Source organism: Cryptotermes secundus, unplaced genomic scaffold (assembly GCF_002891405.2).
Source record: "Cryptotermes secundus unplaced genomic scaffold, Csec_1.0 scaffold26, whole genome shotgun sequence".
NCBI classification, from domain to species: Eukaryota; Metazoa; Arthropoda; class Insecta; order Blattodea; family Kalotermitidae; genus Cryptotermes; species Cryptotermes secundus.
Window position 1 is genome coordinate 3,372,149 of NW_019743656.1, and position 21,342 is coordinate 3,393,490.

General features: G+C 43.6%; 1 protein-coding gene across 7 annotated transcripts in view; it reads right to left on the reverse strand.

The window, feature by feature from the left end:
* The window catches only part of LOC111874219, a 99,066-nt gene that overhangs the window by 50,155 nt on the left and 27,569 nt on the right, over positions 1-21,342 (reverse strand). Inside the window, exon 1 of one of the 7 annotated variants that reach the window (XM_033755380.1) lies at positions 11,987-12,100. The exons of the other annotated variants lie outside the window; for them this stretch is intronic. Within the exon in view, the coding sequence (XP_033611271.1) occupies positions 11,987-12,073 (87 nt within the window). The 5' untranslated portion in view covers positions 12,074-12,100. Of the gene's footprint in view, positions 1-11,986; positions 12,101-21,342 lie in introns of those variants that run through there. 7 annotated transcript variants of the gene reach the window in all.

Consider the following 21,342-nt stretch of genomic DNA (forward strand, 5'->3'; position numbering starts at 1 on the left):
AATGTATACTGCCAATGCTGTGCTATACACAAACATCTTACAAAGACAAAACAACTCTGTCCAGTGTGACTATTGAAGTTTTTACTACCTGAAAACTTAACACCCTTACATACTTCGGTCCCTATAGACCATCATCAAAGGGACATCGATAATTTTTGGAAACTACTATCACAATGGGTGTTTTGAGTGTTAAAATATACATATACATACAATGTTTGAGATAGGAGAAGGGACATGAACCTACTTGGTTTATAAATTTTAATTTATATAATGAAGTTCTAAAATCTTTAAAATCTTTAATATACCTAGAAAGCTGCTGTAGTTGTGGAGAAGTTGGTTTTTGTATATACTGTGCATTACAACAGCTAAACAGCCACTCTAGTGACAAGCAAACAATGAAAATTCACTCGAGGACATATTGCAGACATTTTAACTGAGAGTCATGAAGGAGGCAAAACACACGCATTAAAAATAAATAGATGTCAAAATACAAGCTGAATTAAAGCAATCTGGAGAAGTGAACCAGCTAATTACTCTATATAGGAAGAGAGACTATCGGAAAATGTGATAGCATAACAGAAAATGCTGAACTCATAGAAGACTATTGTATTACTAATTTCTTACGGATTACAGAAGGAATAAAAATGCTGCTGCTACTACGTGTACTCTGGAACACATGTAACAGCTGAGTTCTAGAAAGGAAGTCACACAGCGGGACAGAATTACCTAATAGGAATTACTGAAGACGCCCAATATCAGCTTTTTAAAGGTACAATATAACTGAACTTACTTAAACTGATTGTGTAATGCAGTATGGTGCACCAATCGTTCATCATTTGTCCCCAGCCTCCGATTTCTCATTTGGAAGCAGATGCGTAGAAGAGCATTCTCCCACTGTATGCTCTCCTTCAGCCCACCCCGACTCTCAATTTGCATTACGATGGAAGCTGTTCATTCAATCCTGGTTAAATTAGCTGATCGGGTTTAAACGAAATTGTATTTTATAAACTTACATAACTGGAATACCTATATTTAGGTAGAATTCTGCTGCATCTGAGATCGCTCACTTATATTTAATAATAGTATGGGAAAAGTGTGACCGCCTGTGGTCTACTGGTCAGAGTTCCCGGCTACAGACCCAGAGGTCCCGGGTTCGATTCCCGGCGCCACAAGTTTTCCTGAGAAGTAGTGGGTCTGGAACGGTGTCCACTCAGTCTCGTGAGGATAGCTGAGGAACTATTTGAATGGAAAAGTAACTGCTCCGGTCTAGAAAACGAAATTAACGGCCGTGGGGATTCGTTGCGCTGACCACGCGACACCATCTATCCGCTAAAGTTCGCACTACCTTTGCCGACAAGCGGCGGTCGCTCGGTCGGTATAATTCGCTTGCAGACTAAAGCCACGGAGTTTTTTTTATGGGAAACGTGTAATAGGCATAACATGTTTAATTTTCTGTAAACGTATGATCGAGTCATTTTTTATCCCAATAAATATTAACCGTGTTCCACTCCAGATGGGTACATAAACGTAGCAAGGTCTCTCTTATTTTCGACCGATTTTAACGACAATTAGAAGACTAAAGTTATTCCTGGGCTTCAATAAGTATCATACCATGAAGTACAGTGGAGTGCAGGTATGGCTCCACCATTCTTATCCTCGACACTAGATAAAGCTTCATGCTTTACCCTTATGCGAGACAACTCTTAGTACGCACTGTGTATCAGGCAGGGTGGGACCCACAACCGGTCTCGAAGCTATGGAGAACAGAAAACTGTCTTGTCCCTACCGGGAATCGAATCTCGTCTCCTCTATCCTGCAGCCCGCAGCACAATCGCTATATCGGCTCAGCTATCCCGGCCCCTCCCAAAATTCGAAAGTGTCGACAAACATTAATTAGCAACTCCTGATCATCGAGTTTCATGAAAATCCAATCAGCTGATTCCAAATTGTTTCATGCGTACAGACAGACGGACAGGGTCATGTTAATAGGCGCTGAAGAGTTTGGTGTAAACAGAACGAATACAAAAAGATGTGATTGAAGCCGGGAAGACGGAAGAGGTAAAGAGATATAAAATAAGGGAGGGATAACAAAGGGAAAAAATTAAGTAAAAGTAGGGGGAAGACAGAAAACTGCACGAGAAGAAAAAATATGAAGTGAGAAAAAGGAAAGAAGGAAAACTTGTGTACGAAGGCAAAGTACCACAGAGATATTTTTCCGTGTCACGACATTCCACAATTCAGCAGCGTCACCAGGAAACACAATTTTCCTGATTCCTCATGCATAAGTTCACACAGCAGTCGATTTCACAATCCTTATTTACTTCAGGAAAACAGTTCTTTGCGTAAAGATACGGGCTATAGTAAACCGCAGGATAATTCTCACGGCCACATCGTGTAAACAGTACAATATTGTCGTAATTATTCCACACAAACCCTCCACTAGGAGGTTTGCTGGTTGCACACGAACCTGCCTCATGACCCTTCCAGAGTGAAGTACAGTAAACCATCATTAAACCGAATTAATTCGGGGGAGGGAAGAGGTCGTCAGGATTAAGCGATAACACGAATTAATGAAGCAAAAGATAGCCTTAAAAACCTAGAAAACAAGTATTTTTTAATGCTAGTGGGTTGGAACTGAGTCCCTTGTACTGCGGCCACTTCTGGCCTACTGTACCAGCCCCAGATGATAGGTGAGGGTGATTGTGGAGCAATTGGTGGAATGAAGACTGGCAGGGGAAACCAGAGTACTAGGAGAAAACCTGCCCCAGCGCCACTTTGTTCAAGACAAATCCGACTTGACCAGAGCCGGGATCGAACCCGGGCCGTCGCGGTGGGAAACCAGCGACTAACCGCTTGAGCTATGGCGCGGCCTAGAAAACAAGTAAGTGGAAAATTTAATAATAATGGTAGCGCTCATGAAAATAAATAAAAAATATCACTGCAGTAATTCCTTCCTCTACCAGGAGCTTCATCCAGTTCAAGCCAACCTTGGACATTTTACTCCGTGGTTTCAGTCTCTCCTGCTGCCCTCAACACAGTATGAAAGTCCTCTTGCTCCGAAATCCCATGGGTCATTTAAAGTATGTATTTAGTTCTGAACAGAATTTCTCATTTTCATATTTCGATCCGGATTATCCGGGGGGGGGGGGGTTAGGCCAACCATGGCCACTGTCGAACTAATGGAAATAGGGCAAGGCAGTACATGAGTATGTACATTGTCTACGCACTGATTTTTTGAACGCGAATAATTAAGATATAATGCCAACAGATGCCACATGCTTTCAATAATAATTCTAACGGTACAAACTGTCGACATTTCGCCCCTATTGGGATACTAAATATACAGTTTTGTTGAATATAGTAGACTAAGACATGTTATGTAAAGTAGCACATTTCTTCAAATGGTACTGTGACATGTTGACCCGTTGTTAGGCAACGACCAAGAAAAGAAGAAACTGTACAATAGCCGTTACCGAGTAACGGTTTCTCAAACAAGCGTGTTTACACGGCAACAGAGAAACGATGTTTTCTGTGCGATCAGAGTCGAGATGTTATAAGCATGTTAGTGAAGACAGCTGGTTGGTGAGTTAGTTACAGGACTGCTGTGGTTCAGTCGTTGTGAGCTGCTGCTGAGGCCGTGGATAGTTCGGGAACTCAAGAGGAAGGGAACCGTCCGCCACTACAAGCCGCTACCAAGCAACGTCTATAAAGACGTGACTGTGTGTGTGTAAGAGTGAATTGTAAAGTGTAGCAATGCGCTGTATCAAAGAGTCAAACAATTCCAACCATCAACCCCAAATCCATCTATAGCGATCCCATACACGTAAGAGTATTTATCAACACCCAATGAAACACGAAATATTTTGTTATAAACTTACCGAACGATGAAACAGATGTTACTTTCATTTTGGATAATACGGTCTTGTGGGTTGTAACGCCGTGTAGTTCGGATACAGCCTAATGTTTAGGAGGAACATATAACCTCAATCTTCAGGATCGAAGAATACGCCCAGTAAGAAACACTCGGAGCAAGTTTCGTCTGCTGAGCTATGGGATCGTGAAATCTGGTAGCTGTCAACCTTTCGCAGGAATATACATATGCTACTTCCGTTATAAAGGCTGAAGGAGAGGCAGGTATCATTTATTTATATGTTTGTAACTACTCGTACATACTAGACTATACGATATCACAACTTGGAAGACTGACTTCATAGAGCTGAGCCCTCCTTGAGAAGCCGCCAGCTGCGCAGCTTTTGAAGAACTTTCCAGCAATTTTATGGAACCAGAAGATTCATTACCGTGTTCACAAGAGCACACCACTGGTCCCTATCCTGAGCCAGATCAATCCAGTCCACACCACCCCGTCTTATATCTCCAAGATCCATTTTAATATTATCCACTCATCTAAGACTTGGTCTTCTTAGTGGTCTTATTTCCTTCTGGCTTTCTCCACCAATATTCTACATGCGTTCCTCTTCTCACAATTCATGCTACATGCCCTGTCCACTTTATCCTCCTTGGCTTGAACATTCTCAGCCCGGAAGACTAAAATATGAATCTTCGCTGCCTTGGACATCTCAAGTTGAGCTTCATCTTTGACGCTGAAGATGGAGGCGATGCTCTTCCGAAATGTCGAGCTCCATCCGATAACCCAGATCATACTCATGGGCCCCACCGCTGTGAAAATCTCAAATCCAACATTAATTTTCCTGGGAAGCCTAACGGCACATGGTGCAACACACTGTAAATACGCACGACAGAGGAACACTTCACTGTAATCACAGCCGATAAGGGCAGGAAGTCGGGAAGTTCTGAGAACAATAATACGTTATGCAACAGAAAACTTGGAGCTGTTATGTAAATATTGCTGCATAGATTGGGCGGATGTGAAGAAACCAGGATAAAGCAGGCAGAAAGCTGGGCCCTTTTTTCCATGCTGGTTTCTTGCATGGGTTACTCTTCGACCCTGAAGATGGAGGCGACATGTCCCTCCGAAACACAATTTTACTTTCACCGGACTACACGTTATATCTCAAAAAGTCGTACCTCAAGTTGCTGCTGTGCGCTTCCTCAGATTCAAGTCCATCAAAACTAAATCCCTTCGTTGCCACCAAACTGTTATGCCAAATTATGCAAGAAATAAAAATTTTGTGGCCTCTGTTTGAAGCCACTATCTCTCGAACCATTCTAACGTCTTCACTTTCACACTGCCCTTACTAGAAGGACAAACGGGTGACGCCTGGGAACCTTCTACCAGAATGTTGCACCCCCCCCCAATGTATCTTACATCTTCCACGACTTTTCATTTGACTTGGTCTGCTACCGTACTTAGATAGCTTTCTCTTCTCTCAAACGGTGTGATACAGAGACCTCTAAAATAATACATAAATGTATGCCATTCCCATGATTAAAGCTGATGATGTCAGCAAGGTTAAAGAGAGAAAATCCATCACATTTGTTTTTATTGGAATCTGTGGCCTGAAAGTACATTCTTTGAAAGCACCTGCATTAAATCTTACTGATTTACTTACCGACTTGCACAAAATTGTGCATGGATACAAATATATTGTAGCGTGTAGAGCCCGTACTGGGTAACGACCTCGAAACAACATCCGCTACTAGGCAACGACCACGATAAAATATACCGGAGCCGTTACTGGGTAAAGCCTTCGCAAACAAAACACATTGCCATGGAAACGATTTAAGCAACAATAGAAGAGCTGTGATTTCTGTTGGTCCGAGAAGGCATGTTATAACCGAGCCGTCATAGAGAAAGGACCTGAGCACGGAAGCATTGGAATAGCCATTGTTGGAGCCGTTGCCAGGCAACTACTGGTGAAGACACAACAGACTGAAAACACTTAGCGTCTGCTGTACTGATTTGTAAGGTGTGGAGATCAGCGATGGCGCCATAATTAAGTGTAGTCACCAGTTGTGTTAAAGTGGTCAATAAATCCAATCTCCAATCCAAAACTCCGTCGGGAGCGACACATAATCGTGACAATACTTTAAGTAAAGCCCTGAGAACTCGGGAATCATCTGGGATATGGCGACCCAGATCTATAAACCATGTACTACAGTGTTAACTGGAAAGTTACGAGTACGTATGTACTATACTGTTATAGAATGCTGGTTGACATCAGACTGATCTGTAAGCTCTGTTCATAGGTGTGACGCCAGAAAGTTGTTACATCAAGCTATTCCATAGAACTTCCATGTTGGGTGATGAAAGTTTGAGCTGACGTGTTCCCGTTCAAAGTCCACCAGGATCTATATGACACATTCAGATCTTACGTTACGTGCGCGTTATCCGTGACTTCACACTAAGAAATATCACTGTATTATCATTTGAGGAAAATGGACCTCAGGACATCTCTTCCTTCCACTGTTAACTGCCCTCAGAATATCAACACCGAAGGGACCTTCAGAGGAGCGAGAAAATGTAAAGTCACACTGTACGTCACCCACAAGCATAGGTCAGCAAAGCTAGGAGGAATATTTTGACGTGTCGGTCGAAGAGGGACCTGCAGGTGTAGAACATCGGGTGGCTAAAAAATTCCTGATCGTAAATGTTAGTTTAAATCAGTGGTTCTCGACCTTTATGAGACCGCGGCCCAGTAAGTTCTTTTTTTATAAGACGAGGGTCCAGTTCCAACAAATTTACTCCTAAATACACGTACCTTTCCAGTTTTGTTAAAGTTCATGCATTAAGCTAACGTAATATTAGTAATTAATTATAGCATAATCATAAAGAGTATTAGTACACTTATGTATACGGTGTGGCGTGTTGACAAACATAAAATTACATTTTAATTAGTTATTAATCACTGGACTAATGCAATCTTGTGGCATTTTGCACTTTCCTCAGATCAACATCATTAAATTAATTTGTGCTAATTTTCATTGACATATCCCATGCTCATCACCAAAAACTTATGTTATTCAGCGTAAAATTGATTATTGTATTATTAAACTGATTTTAATGATGTTGGTTTGGAAAAAACGGCAGTGAGAAAAATATTTATGCATTGTAACTCACCACAGAAGGCAGGTGAGTAGGGGAAGAAGCAGAAGGACGCCAATTTGCCGGCGAAACACTTATCACATACGCACGCCAAATAATTATATATGTAAAGTATGTAATTTGATAAATAAAAATGTATGAATCTCTCAATTCTAAACACTACTTCCAACACTAATTAATATTTTGATTTTAAAGACGCAGCACTTTAACAGCAATTATAAGTTATTGAAAAGTTAAACTTAGTTTCTTTTATCACAACTGAGTTGAGAAGGTTTTAGTTAGGCTAGTGAGACTTCTGTTTCTGTTTTCCGTCCGTTAGCTTATTAATTCTGGGACGAATTGAAGTGAGAGCCAAACGGAGACAGTCAGAAAGTTGCAGGCAGTTCCTCTGTTTCGTTTTAAGCACAGTCATGGCAGAAAATGCAGTTTCACAAAGATATGTGGTGGAAAAATAAAGTAGAAAACTCACTGCTATTTCATGTAAATTTGGATATTCATTTTTCATTCTTATCCAGAATTTAGAATTACTCGTAGTATTAATAGTACTTTCCAGTCCTTTGTCCGATGATAATTCAGTAAGTTGAAAGGTTTCTTCATGGGAAAGGGCTGTCTCTTTGTGTTCAACAAAAGGGTTCACAACCCACATATTTTGTCTCAGGGGATCCTCATGTTCGGGATAATATTTTTCAAACGACAACATCTTCAAGTGGGCTGCAATAATATCTGAAACTGAATTCTGTGAATAGAAATCATCTGCTTCCATAATATAATCTGAGTATGACTGAAACATTTCATTGTTTCCTTCTGCAATCATATTACACCAGAGTTTGAGTTTCTTTTTGAATGATTCGATCTTGTTCCACGCATTAAATATTGTTGTATCTGGACCTTGAAGTTTTAAATTCAACTCGTTCATGTAAGAAAATATGTCGCTGAGATACGCCAGCCTGGCTACCCATTTCTTATCCTGGAAATAATGGGACAGGTTACTTTTCTTATCAATTAGAAAGAGCTCGATTTCCTTTCGGAGTTCATATAACCTCTTGAGAACTTTCCCGCGGGACAACCAACGAACTTCCCAATGGAAAAGAAGATTTTGATGATTAGAGCCAATTTCATCGCACAATGCTTTCAACAGTCTTGTATTTAAAGCACTATTTTTATATAATTAATAATCTTAACAGATTGAGACAGGACTTCATTAAGCTCAGGTGCCATTTTTTGGAGGCCAGGTTTTGCCTATGAATGTAGCAATGCGTTGACACTAAGTTATTGCCCGCCATATCCTTAATATTAGTAACCAAACCTGAATTTCTACCTGCAAGACAGGCAGCGCCGTCAGTACAAACTCCAACGCAATTTTTCCATTCGAGACGTCTCTGTTCCATGAAACCATTTAAAACTTTGAAAATTTCACTGCTGGTAGTGTGCGTAGGTAATTCAGAAACACTTAAAATGTCTTCCTTCATGTCACTCTCGTCATGGTCAATATATCGTACATACGTAAGTAAAATGCTGCTGTTCTGAATATCTGTAGATTCGTCCCGTTGTAATGCAAACAATTTCGATTTATTATTTTTTTTCAATGACTTGCGTTTCTGCATCTTCTGCCACATCAGATATCCGCCTACCAACTGTATCATTCGACAATGGGATGTCTTTCATTTTACTTGCCGCAGACTGGCCCAATACTTCATTACAAGCAGCAATCAAAGAAGGCTTAATGAGTTCTTCCCCAATGGAATATGGTTTTTTACATTTAGCTATCTGTAGTGATATTAAATAGGATGTCGTCAGAAGTGAAGTGTCAGTGGTTGAAGCTTGGTAAATAATTTTCTTTTCTACTTTAAGTGCATCTCTTTTACGCATAAAGAATTCAATGGATTTGTTGACTAGATCGGAATGTCTTGTGTTGAGATGTCGGGTAAGTGGCGATGGCTTCATAGCTTCATTTCCCAGAACAGTAGCACAAATCACACACTGAGGTCGTGGCAATTGGTCAGTGTTAGGGCTCTCCATGTACTTACGAAGGGATGCAGACTTTTACTTCTGTATGCTGGTGCCTTTCCCTTCATTTTGTACATCCTGGAGATCGCTATGTAGGCTTGTGGTGGATGAATCGCTACTTGTTGCGTCACAAACACCTTCAATACGAGATTTCTTAACACCAAAATTAAACAAAGTCCCTTGCCTCTTCTTCGTGTTAAAATTTAAATCAGTCAGGTTTCGAAACAAGCACTTACACATTGCAATGCGAACTTGCGAAGAAACAGTATCCAGTATTACCAGATTTGAGAACCGGATACAGACTGCCTTGATCTTCAATTTCAGTGGAAACATTTTCTTTATACTTCCTTGCTAATTGGTCACTGACATTTGCAACACAGATGTTATTTCGCTCAGTTCTGAGAACAGAGGATATGCCGCCCATTGTTGTAATCGGCTTGCAGGCAATTTTTATGACTGGTCTTAAACATCGGTATTGCCTTTCCGAATGTTGAAAGATATGGATGTCTTAAAAATCCCGATCATTCATGAATACTTCCATGTTTAAAAATATGCGGCTTGGTCACTGACATTTGCTACACAGATTTAGGTGTTCTGTGTCTGAGCTTCTTGACACAAATATTATTCTCCTCAGAATATTTCCACTATAAAATATTTATTCATGAAAAATGCTCAGAAATGAAAATGACAAATTGTAGAAGAGCCTCTCGCGGCCCAGTATAATTGATGCCAGGGCCCACTACTGGGCCGCGGCCCGGCGGTTAAGCACTGGTTTAAATGACATACAACTGAACTCGCGCAAGCAAGAGAGTCGAATTCTTGGCAACAGTACAGGATAGGTAATGGCACATAATTTTCTTTCAGCCCATTAATGTTTGTCATTAAATTAATTTCCGATAGCACTGTAACGTAGTATGTGTGCCTATAGACGGGGGTTTGGATAAATGGATTTACTGACCACTTACATACAGGTCGAAAGTACAAATAACTATAACACTATCGCCGACCTGAATACTTTACAAATCACTCCAGCACATGTTAAGTCTTTTCCAGCCCGCAGTGTCTTCACTAGATGTTTCCCGCCAACGGCTTCTAACACTGGCGATTCCTCTGCTTCCGTGTTCAAGTCCTCTCTGAACGGAGGTTCAAGTCAAAGCCGAAGTCTCATTGCGACTATCAGTCAGTGAGTCAGTCTTGGTGTCGAGCCCCATCTGTGCTCATGATCAGATATTTATTACTGTTTGACATTTATGGTCTTGTTATTGTGGGGCGCCCTCTCTGAAGAAAAGACGGGTCTGTCTTTAGTCAGAGTCAGTACAGTTTCAAAATTGTTGATGAGAAAGAGCTATTACGTACTGTTTCTACCTATTGTTCACGTGACAACAGTTGACACAGCTTACCTAGTATAATACATTGTCGAAAATTCCACAGTCAACATAAATGCACTTTGCAACGCGTGTGAGGAAATGGCGTGTTCCTCGTCTGTACAGTGATAGAGTTCTACCTCGGAAACCGCTCAGAATAAATAACATGTACATATACACTTCTTTTTTGCCTAGAATGACGGATTCGCTTAGTGGGGGGTGGAGTCCAACTGGGTCCACTCGGCACGGCGGCCACTGATTGGCCTACGTGATTACGATGCCGCCCGGGTGATTACGATGGAGAATTTGGTGAAATGAAGATTGGCAGGGGAAACCGAAGTACTTGGAGAAAACCTGCCCCAGCGCCACTTTGTCCACCACAAATCCCATTTAACCAGACCCGGCATCGAACCCCGGCCGCGGGAAGCCAGCGACTAACCGCTTGAGCTATGGCGCGGCCCTTAGAATGACGGCTACTATGACCTCCCACAATACTAACGTTTCTTTCTGGGACACACTGTATAGCCTCGGCCGTTATTTAACCCCCCCCCCCAAAAAAAAAGGGGGGGGGGGAAGAAAGCTGGTCGTAAGCCTAAAGAGGCTTGACGACNCTGGAGGCCGTCTCTTCCACTCGCAGCCAGTGGACGCGTCCATGCCGCGGGGACATAACAAGAAGACGTTTGACAATTATGTCTGGAGACAGATATACACGAGAGATGAATAACATTCAGAGAGGACGGCACTTCAAAGAAGAACGTGATGAACATACGAAGTGGAATGGAACGCAAGGAATGTCGGGAGGGAAATGACACACTGACCCGCTCGAGAAGTCGGGCTCAGCCTCCACAAAGCTCCGATCGCGTCCTAAGGCCTTTAGAGCGGTGAACGTTCGCACTGTGGCACCACGCGGTCTTGTAGGTGGATGTTAATGTTTCGGAGGGACATGCTGCATTAATTTTCAAGGTTAAAGTGTTAGGGTCGGTCGGGCAAATTGCTGCGGGACCTCAGCAGCACAATCATTCTTGGTTCCGAGTCCAGTTTACTGTCTCACGACTATGAGATGAAACACATAAGCCTCCGCTAAAAAGACTAACCTATTAATGCTGTTTACGGAAAGAGACAAGTTTACCATGAGAACCACCATACGAAACATAAAATAACTACCTGAAGGACGCAGAATTCTAAGCAGGTAGGAGCCAGGAGAGCTCAGTCAGTACAGAGACGGGCTGGAAGGAGTTCGATCCCTGGAAGGGAGAAGAGTTTTTTTTTCTCCTCTCTATAGCGTCCAGACTCGTTCTGGGGCCCACCCAATCTCATATCCAGTGGGTACCGGAAGCTCTTTCCCCGGAAGGGTAAAGCGGCCGAGGCGTGAAACTGGCCACTCACCTCCAACTACTGCTAAGGTCGAGAATGTTGAAGCTATATCTCCACTCCTCCATATGTCTTCATGGCGTGGTGATTAAGTACAGAGACAACTTTACCTTTAAAGCAGGTGGTACATATAGTAGCCACTGGGCTTTAAATGGTTAATTGGTTTTACTCTGAAAAGGCGTTGATACATGAAAGTACCCGATGATGTCAAACAGCCTACCTGGACCACCTGGATAACGGCGGTGTACCATAAAAGGGCCGGCTTGTTGGAACACACAGAAGGGTGACAGACGGTCTCTTGCCCCATTACTGGATCCAGGTCAAAATTAACTCAGACGAAACTGTGTTAATTACTTTCACAAATGAGTTTTAACTGAAAGTAATGTCTCTCTAAAACATCTGAGGGTGTCTCACACCTTCAGCAGACAATCTTAAGGAAAGCAAAGCCCTGTGTGTTCAATTAGATTTCTGGTATGGACGTTTCGGCTGCTATCGTACGTTGAAAACAGTTGCCACGAACTTTACAATGATGACTAAACCGCCTACGTCACATCCTGAAGATGACGCAACCTCAAAGATGGTTTATACACAGTTTAACGAGGTCTTCAACGAACGGAATGTAAAATTCTCTTCATGATATTAACATATGAAACGACATAGTATCAGTACAACACATCTGATGCCCGCATGAAATATGGCCCACATTTACACTACAGACGAGATCACGACAGACTAAAATGCCTTACATCTCAACTCGACTCTCACAGAGATGCAACCCCTGATATTAGTCACAGCGACGAATTTACTCATGGCGCCTCGTAAGATATGTGCAGAGTCCGCGCCAAAATTCGAAGCCGATGCGTCACTCTACGGCGCTGAGTAATATTTCACGAATCCCAGTGTTTCTGTTCTGCTTGATGCAGTCATGCAGTATCTTGCGACAGCATGCAGAATTACTAACCCCTAGTATTTATTATACTGTACTACTTATATATGTTGCTAGGCAATTCTCGCAACAATATAAGAGCTGTTTTCTGTGCTGTCCGTGCCGAGAGGTTATAAATGGGACACCAAGAGTGACTGACTGAGAAGTCTCAGAACTGTGACAGTAAAATATGGTCGAGAGTCCCAGTGGACTCAGACCCGAGGAAGACTGCGCTGGCAAGAGCCAACAGCATATATAAAAGACAGACCCGTCCTCTCGTCAGAGAGGGCGCCCCAATAAACAAGACTGTAACGGTCAAGCAGCAATAAATATCTGGTCATGAGCCCCAGATGGGGCTCGACACCAAGACTTACTGACTGACTGACCGTCAGTCGCAATGTGACTTTGACTTTGACTTGACTGACTGAGAGTGGATTGCCCCGTGTGAAAGCGGGGTCGAATACCTCCACCGTGACCCTGCGAGTCGTAAGAGGCGACGAAAAGGGAAGTCTCAATTCTGAGACAGGAAAATATGGTCACAAGTCTCAAGGGACTCGGACCCAAGAAAGACTGCACTGGCAAGGGCCAGCAGCATATACAAAAGACAGACAGGCCCGTCCTCTCGTCAGAGAGGGCGCTACACAAAATCAAGACCGTAACTGTCAAACAGTAATAAATATCTGGTCATGAGCCCTAGATTGGGCTCGAAACCAAGACTTACTTATTGACTGACTGACTGACTGACTGACTGACGACCGACTGTCAGTCGCAATTTGACTTTGATTTTGACTTACTGAAGAGTCCCCGTGTGGAGGCGGGGTCGAATACCTCCAACGTGACCCTGCGAGTCGTAGGAGGCGACGAAAGGAAGTCTCAAATTTGAGACAGTAAAATATGGTCGCGAGTCCCAAGAGACTCGGACCCGAGAAAGACTGCACTGGCAAGGGCCTGCAACATATACAAAAGGCAGACCCGTCCTCTCGTGAGAGAGGGCGCCCCATAAAGACAAGACCGTAAATGCCAAACAGTAATAAATATCTGGTCATGAGCCCCAGATGGGGCTCGACACCAAGACTTACTGGCTGACTAACCGCCAGTCTCAACGTGACTTGGACTTGACTGACGGACTGATTGACCGTCAGTCGCAATGTGACTTCGACTTGAGTTTATGGCTTAGGGCATACTCGTGTGGAGGTGGGGTCAAATATCTCCACCGTGACCCTGCGAATCGTAGGAGGCGACGATAAGGGAAGTCTCAAAGCTGAGACAGTAAAATATGGTCGCGAGTCCCAAGGGACTCGGACCCGAGAAAGACTGCGCTGGCAAGAGCCTGCAGCATATACAAAAGACAGACCAGTCCTCTCGTCAGAGAGGGCGCCCCACAAAAACAAGGCCGAAACTGTCAAACAGTAATAAATATCTGGTCATGGACCCCAGACGGGGCTCAACACAAAAACTTACGACTGACTGACCGTTAGTCGTAATGTGACTTTAACTCTGACTTCGAGCTTAGAGCAGTTGTGAACAGGATTAGCCAGCGGGCAAACACGTGAGCACAGATGCTAAGGAATCTCAGTTGCTGGGATCCGTTACCAGGAAACGGCTAATGAAAACAGAGAAGACTCAGCACGTGCTCCAGTGATTTGTGAAGCGTGGAGATAGCGCTGGCGCTGTAGTTACTTGTAGCTACGATCTGTAAGCGGTCAATAAATCGAGTCAAAATCCAAACACCATTGTCATGTAGCATACATGGGACAGATACGACATTCATACAAAAAATTGATTGGAAAACACGAAGAGACCAAGACAATGCGATAATATTAAAATTAATCTTAAAAGTCGCTGAGCGACGGTGTGGAGTGGATTTATGTGTCTCGGAATACGGACCAATGACTATCTCTTTTGAACAGGAAGTGTTACTTTCTGGGGAGTGACACCGCGTAGTCCGGTATAAATTCACCGACGTTTCGCAGAAATGTACTGCCTTCATTTTCACAGCTGACGAGTAGGCCAACGAGACGTACGCCGTCAATAAACGGCTGGGGTTTCTAATCTAACTAGTGAGACCTTCACGTTATGAAAAGGGTATAAGCTTTTCAGGTTTTTACGGCGATAGGTATTAAATTGTGATGTTCCGAGTTCTCACACCGTGCAGTCTTGTAGGGGATACTAATGAATGTATGTATAAGGGGTGGGCCATAACAATTCGGTCCTTGAACTGCGACCTTCAATGATACATTGTGCTTCCTAGAAAGTTCTAAAGTTTCAGGGGATTATCTGTCTCCATCTTCAGGGTCAAATTAATTTCGCTGTTGTGTAACCGCTCCCCTCAAGCCTATAACTGTTACATAAGATACAAGACATACAAAATAGTCCCTTGTATTATATCATCTGTATATATACGTACTTTACTGTTCAGAAACACCGTTTGACATAAATGGAGAAACTACTGAAAGAAAGCGGGGAGGATTATTAATGAGTAAATTCAAAGATTTTTCTCCTTGTCCGGTTTAAAGTTTCACTCGTCATACATGAGTAAACGGCTGGATTTGTTGGCCTCCATGTGGTACGTACAGACAAAAGTTGTTCGTGTACTTAATGAAGCACCACGCAATGACGTCAGAAGGGGAAGTGAAGGCGTAAGAGCACACACTACGAGGGAGTCAGTAAATAGGTCACACATGGAAGTAACACAGCTGTAATGGACGTAATAGTTTTTCGTTGTGTATCACCAGGTGGCAGCACAATCCAGCGTCATGACAGTCTAGGTAGCGGACGCGCATGCGCATGTTCAAATGCTGGTTTCAACAGCCAAAACAGCAACCGTGCTTTTGAATGCGCGACTGAAGAGTAGCGTTCTATTGTGCGGTTTCGGTGGGCAAAAGGGCTCAACTCAAAAGATATTCAGAAAGAAATGTTTCCTGTTTACGGTTGGAAGAGTTTATCGCGCAAAGGGGTTCAGAATGGGTCGAGAAATTTTCATGCCAGACCAGATGCGGAAGTAGCTGAGGCAACTTTCAAAGTACTTCTATGTTCCGACGGTCTAGTAGAGCGATGGGACAAGTGCACCAATGTTGGTGGAGAATGTCAAAAAGTACGAGTATATGTTTCTTCCAGGTTCGAATATCACATGTTTTACATTTTATATCCATCTGTGACTTATTTACTGACCTCATACGCGGCAGCGTAGTTGGTTGCACTATGCTACAAACCGGAGAGTCGTGGGTTTGATTCTCGATGAGGTCACTGAATTTTCTTCAACTGACCTAATCCTTCCAGCCGTTCTGTAGTCCTCTGGTCGACTCAGCCTCTAACAGAAATGAGTACCACGAATCTTCCTGGGGGTAAAGGACGGCTTGCGCGTAAGGCTGACCTCACCGCCATCTGTGAGCCGACTGACTACAAAATGTGGGAGCCTCCATGGCCTGTTACAGGGATAGCGTTTACCTTTATTGCGTGCAGATAAAGATTTTGCCGTTTAATTCACATTACACAATGAAATCCGAATATTTGTACCTGGCAATTAATAAGATTCGTCCACAGTACGATTACCACTAACCTTCAAGTTGTTGGCACTTTGCTATTTCATTAACGGCGCTTAAAATAGTTCAGATTATAAAACACTGAATGATTGTACAAATAATGAAGTATGGCATGGGATGGTTTGCACGGAGGCATGACATAACTTATTAACTCGACATTTCCCTGAAATGAATGAGTGAGACCATGATGAACCTCACAGGATGGTCGGTTTCCGGGCAGAGATCTGAACCTGGGACTCCCCAGATAAGAGGCAGGAATGGTAACCACTCGCACGTAACGATTGGTCGCCAAGCGCTCGACTGTGACGCCCGTGACAGTGTATATATATACCGACAGTGTTTCCTCGTGGACTTAGGCACGAGAACAACAGTTAGCTCAATATTTGTTCTGTAATCAAGTGGGATGGGGTGAGGCAGACTTCAATGATGCAAACAGCAATAAAACATGCAGTGCAGAAGGGCATGCGCCTCTCCTTTAACAATTTTACACAATCGGGATTACTGAGTTTTTAGATTAGTCCATTCTCTCTAAAGTTCTGAAAAGCACAACGTTTCGGAGACTGGATTTGTTCCCGTCCTCAGGTGGGAGACATATAGTTTCTGACACGCTGCGATTTTTATAACATTCGATATTGGATGAAGGTTTCTGTCCTAGAAACGTATTTTCACAATGTTCACAGACGCGCCTGTCCTTTCAACAATTTTCACAATGCCCACAGATGAGTCTATTCTTGTTAGAATTTTCACAATGTCCATAGATATGTCTGTCCTTGCAACAATTTTAACAATGCCCATAGATGTGTCTGTCCTTGCAAAAATTTCACAATGCCCATAGATGTCTGTCTTTGCAAGGGATCTTCACAATGACATTAGATGTGTCTATCCTTGCAACAATTTTCACAATAGCCACAGATATGTCTGTCCTTACAAAAATTTCACAATGCCCATAGATGTGTCTGTCCTTGCAACAATTTTAACAATGCCCATAGATGTGTCTGTCCTTGCAAAAATTTCACAATGCCCATAGATGTCTGTCTTTGCTAGGGATCTTCACAATTACCATAGATGTGCCTGTCCTTGCAACAATTTTTACAATGCCCATAGATGTCTGTCCTTGCAACAGTTTTTACAATGTCCATAGATGTGTCTGTCCTTACAACAGTTTTACACAGTGCTCAAGAAAATAACTTTCCGCAGAGATGAACAAGAGACCTCTCTAATTCGATACGGACGTGGTCCTGCGCAGAGAGTAGCTTCGGTTCGTTGCCACTGCCGTATCTTTTTGTCTGTGCTTTACCTAACGATGCTTTGAATAGCTCAGATTACTTGGTGTCGAATGAGCCACTCTGCCTGTTTGGCTCACTCAGTCATCCGGGAGACAGAAGCTGTATACGTCTCCGAAACGTCGATATACTGCTACCACATTAGACGACGTATCCTAGAAGACAGTACTCTTTATTTCTACTTTTTTATTGTTATCAGACATTTAAGCTTTGAAATAAACGACGCCTTTCGAATTTTGCAGGGCATTAAAAATGCAGTCACATGAGACATATTATTTTAGGGCGGGGAGGAGGCGAAAATCCTAAGATTACATATGTATTTCAAAGCTCTATCAGCTAACGATTTTTTGTGCTGTTGATAGCTCTTATTGTATTTAATCACCGAATTTCCGTATGCTGGGAAACACCTACCGACAGAATTAGTAATACATATCTGCATCAGGCGCGTGCTGCGATCTGTCGGCGCACTGGGTCACCATAATCTCACGCAGCACCATTACGATTATATCGCACACAGAGATAAGAACACAGCTTCTCAAGTGCCAACACTACAAATCATCAGATGATAAGATTATTACGAACAGGGAAGACATGGAAAGAGGATCTGGGGTTCCCCTCCTCGGTGACTGACATGAATTTCTGGGATGTGACGCCCTATAGTCTGGTGCATACAGGTGTCCCAAGAGGAAAGGTCAATATTCTAGGAGGTCATAGTATCGGTCGTTCTAAGCAAAATGTGTCCTATTCCGAGCGGGTTCCGAGATAAAGCTATTTCACTTTACAGTTCCAAAAATTGTTGATAAGAAAGAGATATTAAGTAATACCGGTATCTAAGATTTGAGGCTTTCACGGCGGTGACTATGAAGAAAGCAGTCTTCTGGGATTTGGCACCGTGTATATGTGGTGTTAACCGACGTTTCGGAGGAACGTATCGCCTCCATCTTCCCCCGAAACGTCGGTTAACACCACATATACACGGTGCCAAATCCCAGAAGACTGCTTTCTTCAATACCGGTATCTGTTGTTCAAGTGACAATTTGGTAGAGATTACACAGTATAATACATTTCCGAAAATTCTACCGTCAATATCAGTGCACTTTGCAACTCGAGTGAGGACCTGGCGTTTTGATCGTCTGTATAGCGTACACTGTACTGTACAGTGAAATAGCTCTATCTCGGAAACCGTTCGGAATACGACACGTGTACATATATACATTTTTTGCTTGGAATGACCGATACCATGACCTTTCCTCCTGGGGCACCCTGTATGAACGTTTCAAATGAACCTGGTGCCTCAATCTCTCCGAAACACTGGTAAAAAGTAAAGCCATCCCTGTAACCGGCAGTGAAGGCCCATAGGGTTGTGAGACATTGAGGGTCCCACATTATCTAGACAATCGGCTCAAAGATGGCGGTAAGGTTGTCAGCCTTACGCGCCGGCCGCGCTTTACTCCCCAGGAAAATTATTTAATTAATTCCTGGTACTTATTTCTGTTAGAGGCTGAGTCGACCCCAGGGCCATAGTGCGGCTGGAAGGATTAGGTCAATTGAAAAATAATCCAATGACCTTATCGGGACTTGAACCCGCGACCTTCCGGCTTGTAGCATAGTGCCTCAACCAACTACTAGACTATACCACGTTATATCCCAGAATAAGTAATTTTTATGAACAGAAGAGATCGTAGATAAGCGGAAGGGGGTTGCTCGTTTGCCCAGGTCGTCGTACCAACTGACAGGCGACCGATATAAGGACACTTGTGACGTCATTGGGCGCCTATATTTAGGCGAAGAGTGCGACCTGCTCCCATATCGCCTGGCGACATCAAGCTACTCACGAATACTACCACGGAAGAACTATCATGCTTCGTCTTGTTATTTAATGACCCTTTCAGTACCGAGAATATACAGCATTGGTTGGTAAGATTAACGAATGAACTGGATAGGATTATGAAGGAAGCGGGCGTGCTCTAAAAGTAGTACCATCTCGGCATTTTCCTGGAAGGGCTGAGGAAAACCGCAAGAAACCGTAGGATAGCTGGTGACACGGCAGAGATTCGAATCGAGCATCTCCCGAATACAAGTCAGGAGCGTTACATCTAGACTAGACCAGACCAGCCTAACAGAAGAACTACTTGGATTAAAGTGGAATTATTGGAAACGTCTCAGAGGTTAACAATTATAAGCATGGGGGCTTATATGCCTCTATTCACAACTTAATGGTTCAAGGGGCATTAGCTTTCTGTACGTGAGTCAGATGCTTAGCTCGGAAAGTGTAATGGGGGGCACTCCAGCCAGCCTTCTCAAACGGAGCTTCTTTTTTTTTTAAATTCGCTTAGTGGGGGGGTGGAGTCCAACTGGGCCCACTCGGCACGGCGGCCACTGANGATTGGCCTATAGTAGCCTGCCCGGTTGATTATGGTGATGGAGAATTTGGTGGAATGAAGATTGGCAGGGGAAACCGAAGAACTCGGAGAAAACCCGCCTCAGCGCAACTCTGTCCACCACAAATCCCACCTGGACACGGGATCGAACCCGGGTCGCCGCGGTGGGAAGCCAGCGACTAACCACTTGAGCTATGGTGCGGCCCAAACGGAGCTTTACTCCCTGCATGTGCGTACGAGTTCTACTTAACCTTTCATGGTCAGGGTTTGGGAAATTGCTGCTGGCCTTCGCCAGTACAGTCATTACTTGCTTCAGCCTCCCCGAGATCGATAACCAAGGTCTGTATTCTCTCCTTGATACGTAAGTGTTTCGTGATGGGGGCCTCCTCTTCGACGTAAGGGCGCTATGTTTGTTGCACAATAGTTTCAGCACGAGTATATCCGCGCTGTCACGACGTCCAGGTCATTATCGACTCTGTGCACCCTTTGTCACTGCACCATACTAAGTAGGATTTATATAATACAGGGTATACACAAAAGGATAGTGCGGTTTCGAAAGTTCCGTATTCCGTAGTGAGGGGGTGGGTTTCCCCATGCACTTAGACCGGTTACTGGTCCATTGTGCATCCCCCTTTAATTTCTACTGTCTCCATACCCTACCCGTACTGGTGCTTACTATCAGCCCCTTTCTGCCAGCGAGGTTCCAACCTCTTACTGGCAGTGGTATCTAATGGTTAGTCCCTTTCTGTCAGCGAGGTCGTCCATCCTCTGGCAGGGCTTCCTAGTCCCTTTCTGCCAGCAAGGTTTCTACCCTCTACTTGGCAGTGGTACCTGATACTTGCCCCATCTACCGGAGGAATTGGAAACTACTTGGGCGGGAAACTTGGCCTAATTTTACTCAGAGGTCTCCTAGAGACATGAGGTTCGTTTACGTGCAGTAAATCTACGACATGGGACCCACGGCTTAAAGTCCCTCCCGGAGGATTTGTTCCCTGAATTTTTCCGCCCTTAAAAATTCCACGACTTCCGCCGGGTTTTTGAACCCGCGTACCTTGAGTCATGAGGTGGGAACGTTACCCCTAGACTACGAAGGCCGCTGGTTTCGAAAGTTAATAAGACATTTATTTCTCAACTTACACAGGCACAACATACACCGTCAGAGGCGGCAACTGTCCAAGTTTCTCATGCGTAAATTACAAACCTTCAATGTGTGCACTCTGGGTCACACGACACACATCCACAGGGTAATCAAACTCATCCCAGACCCGGTGTAGCATGTCCGCTATAATGGTCTGCAGCGCATGCGTTATCCGATCACGAAGTTCATGGATGGACGTGGGCAATATTGCCACATAAACGCCGTCTTCAACGAACACCCAGAGAAAGAAATAGCACGGTGTAAGAACTGGCGAACGGGGTGCACACATTATAGGTTTCTAACCAAC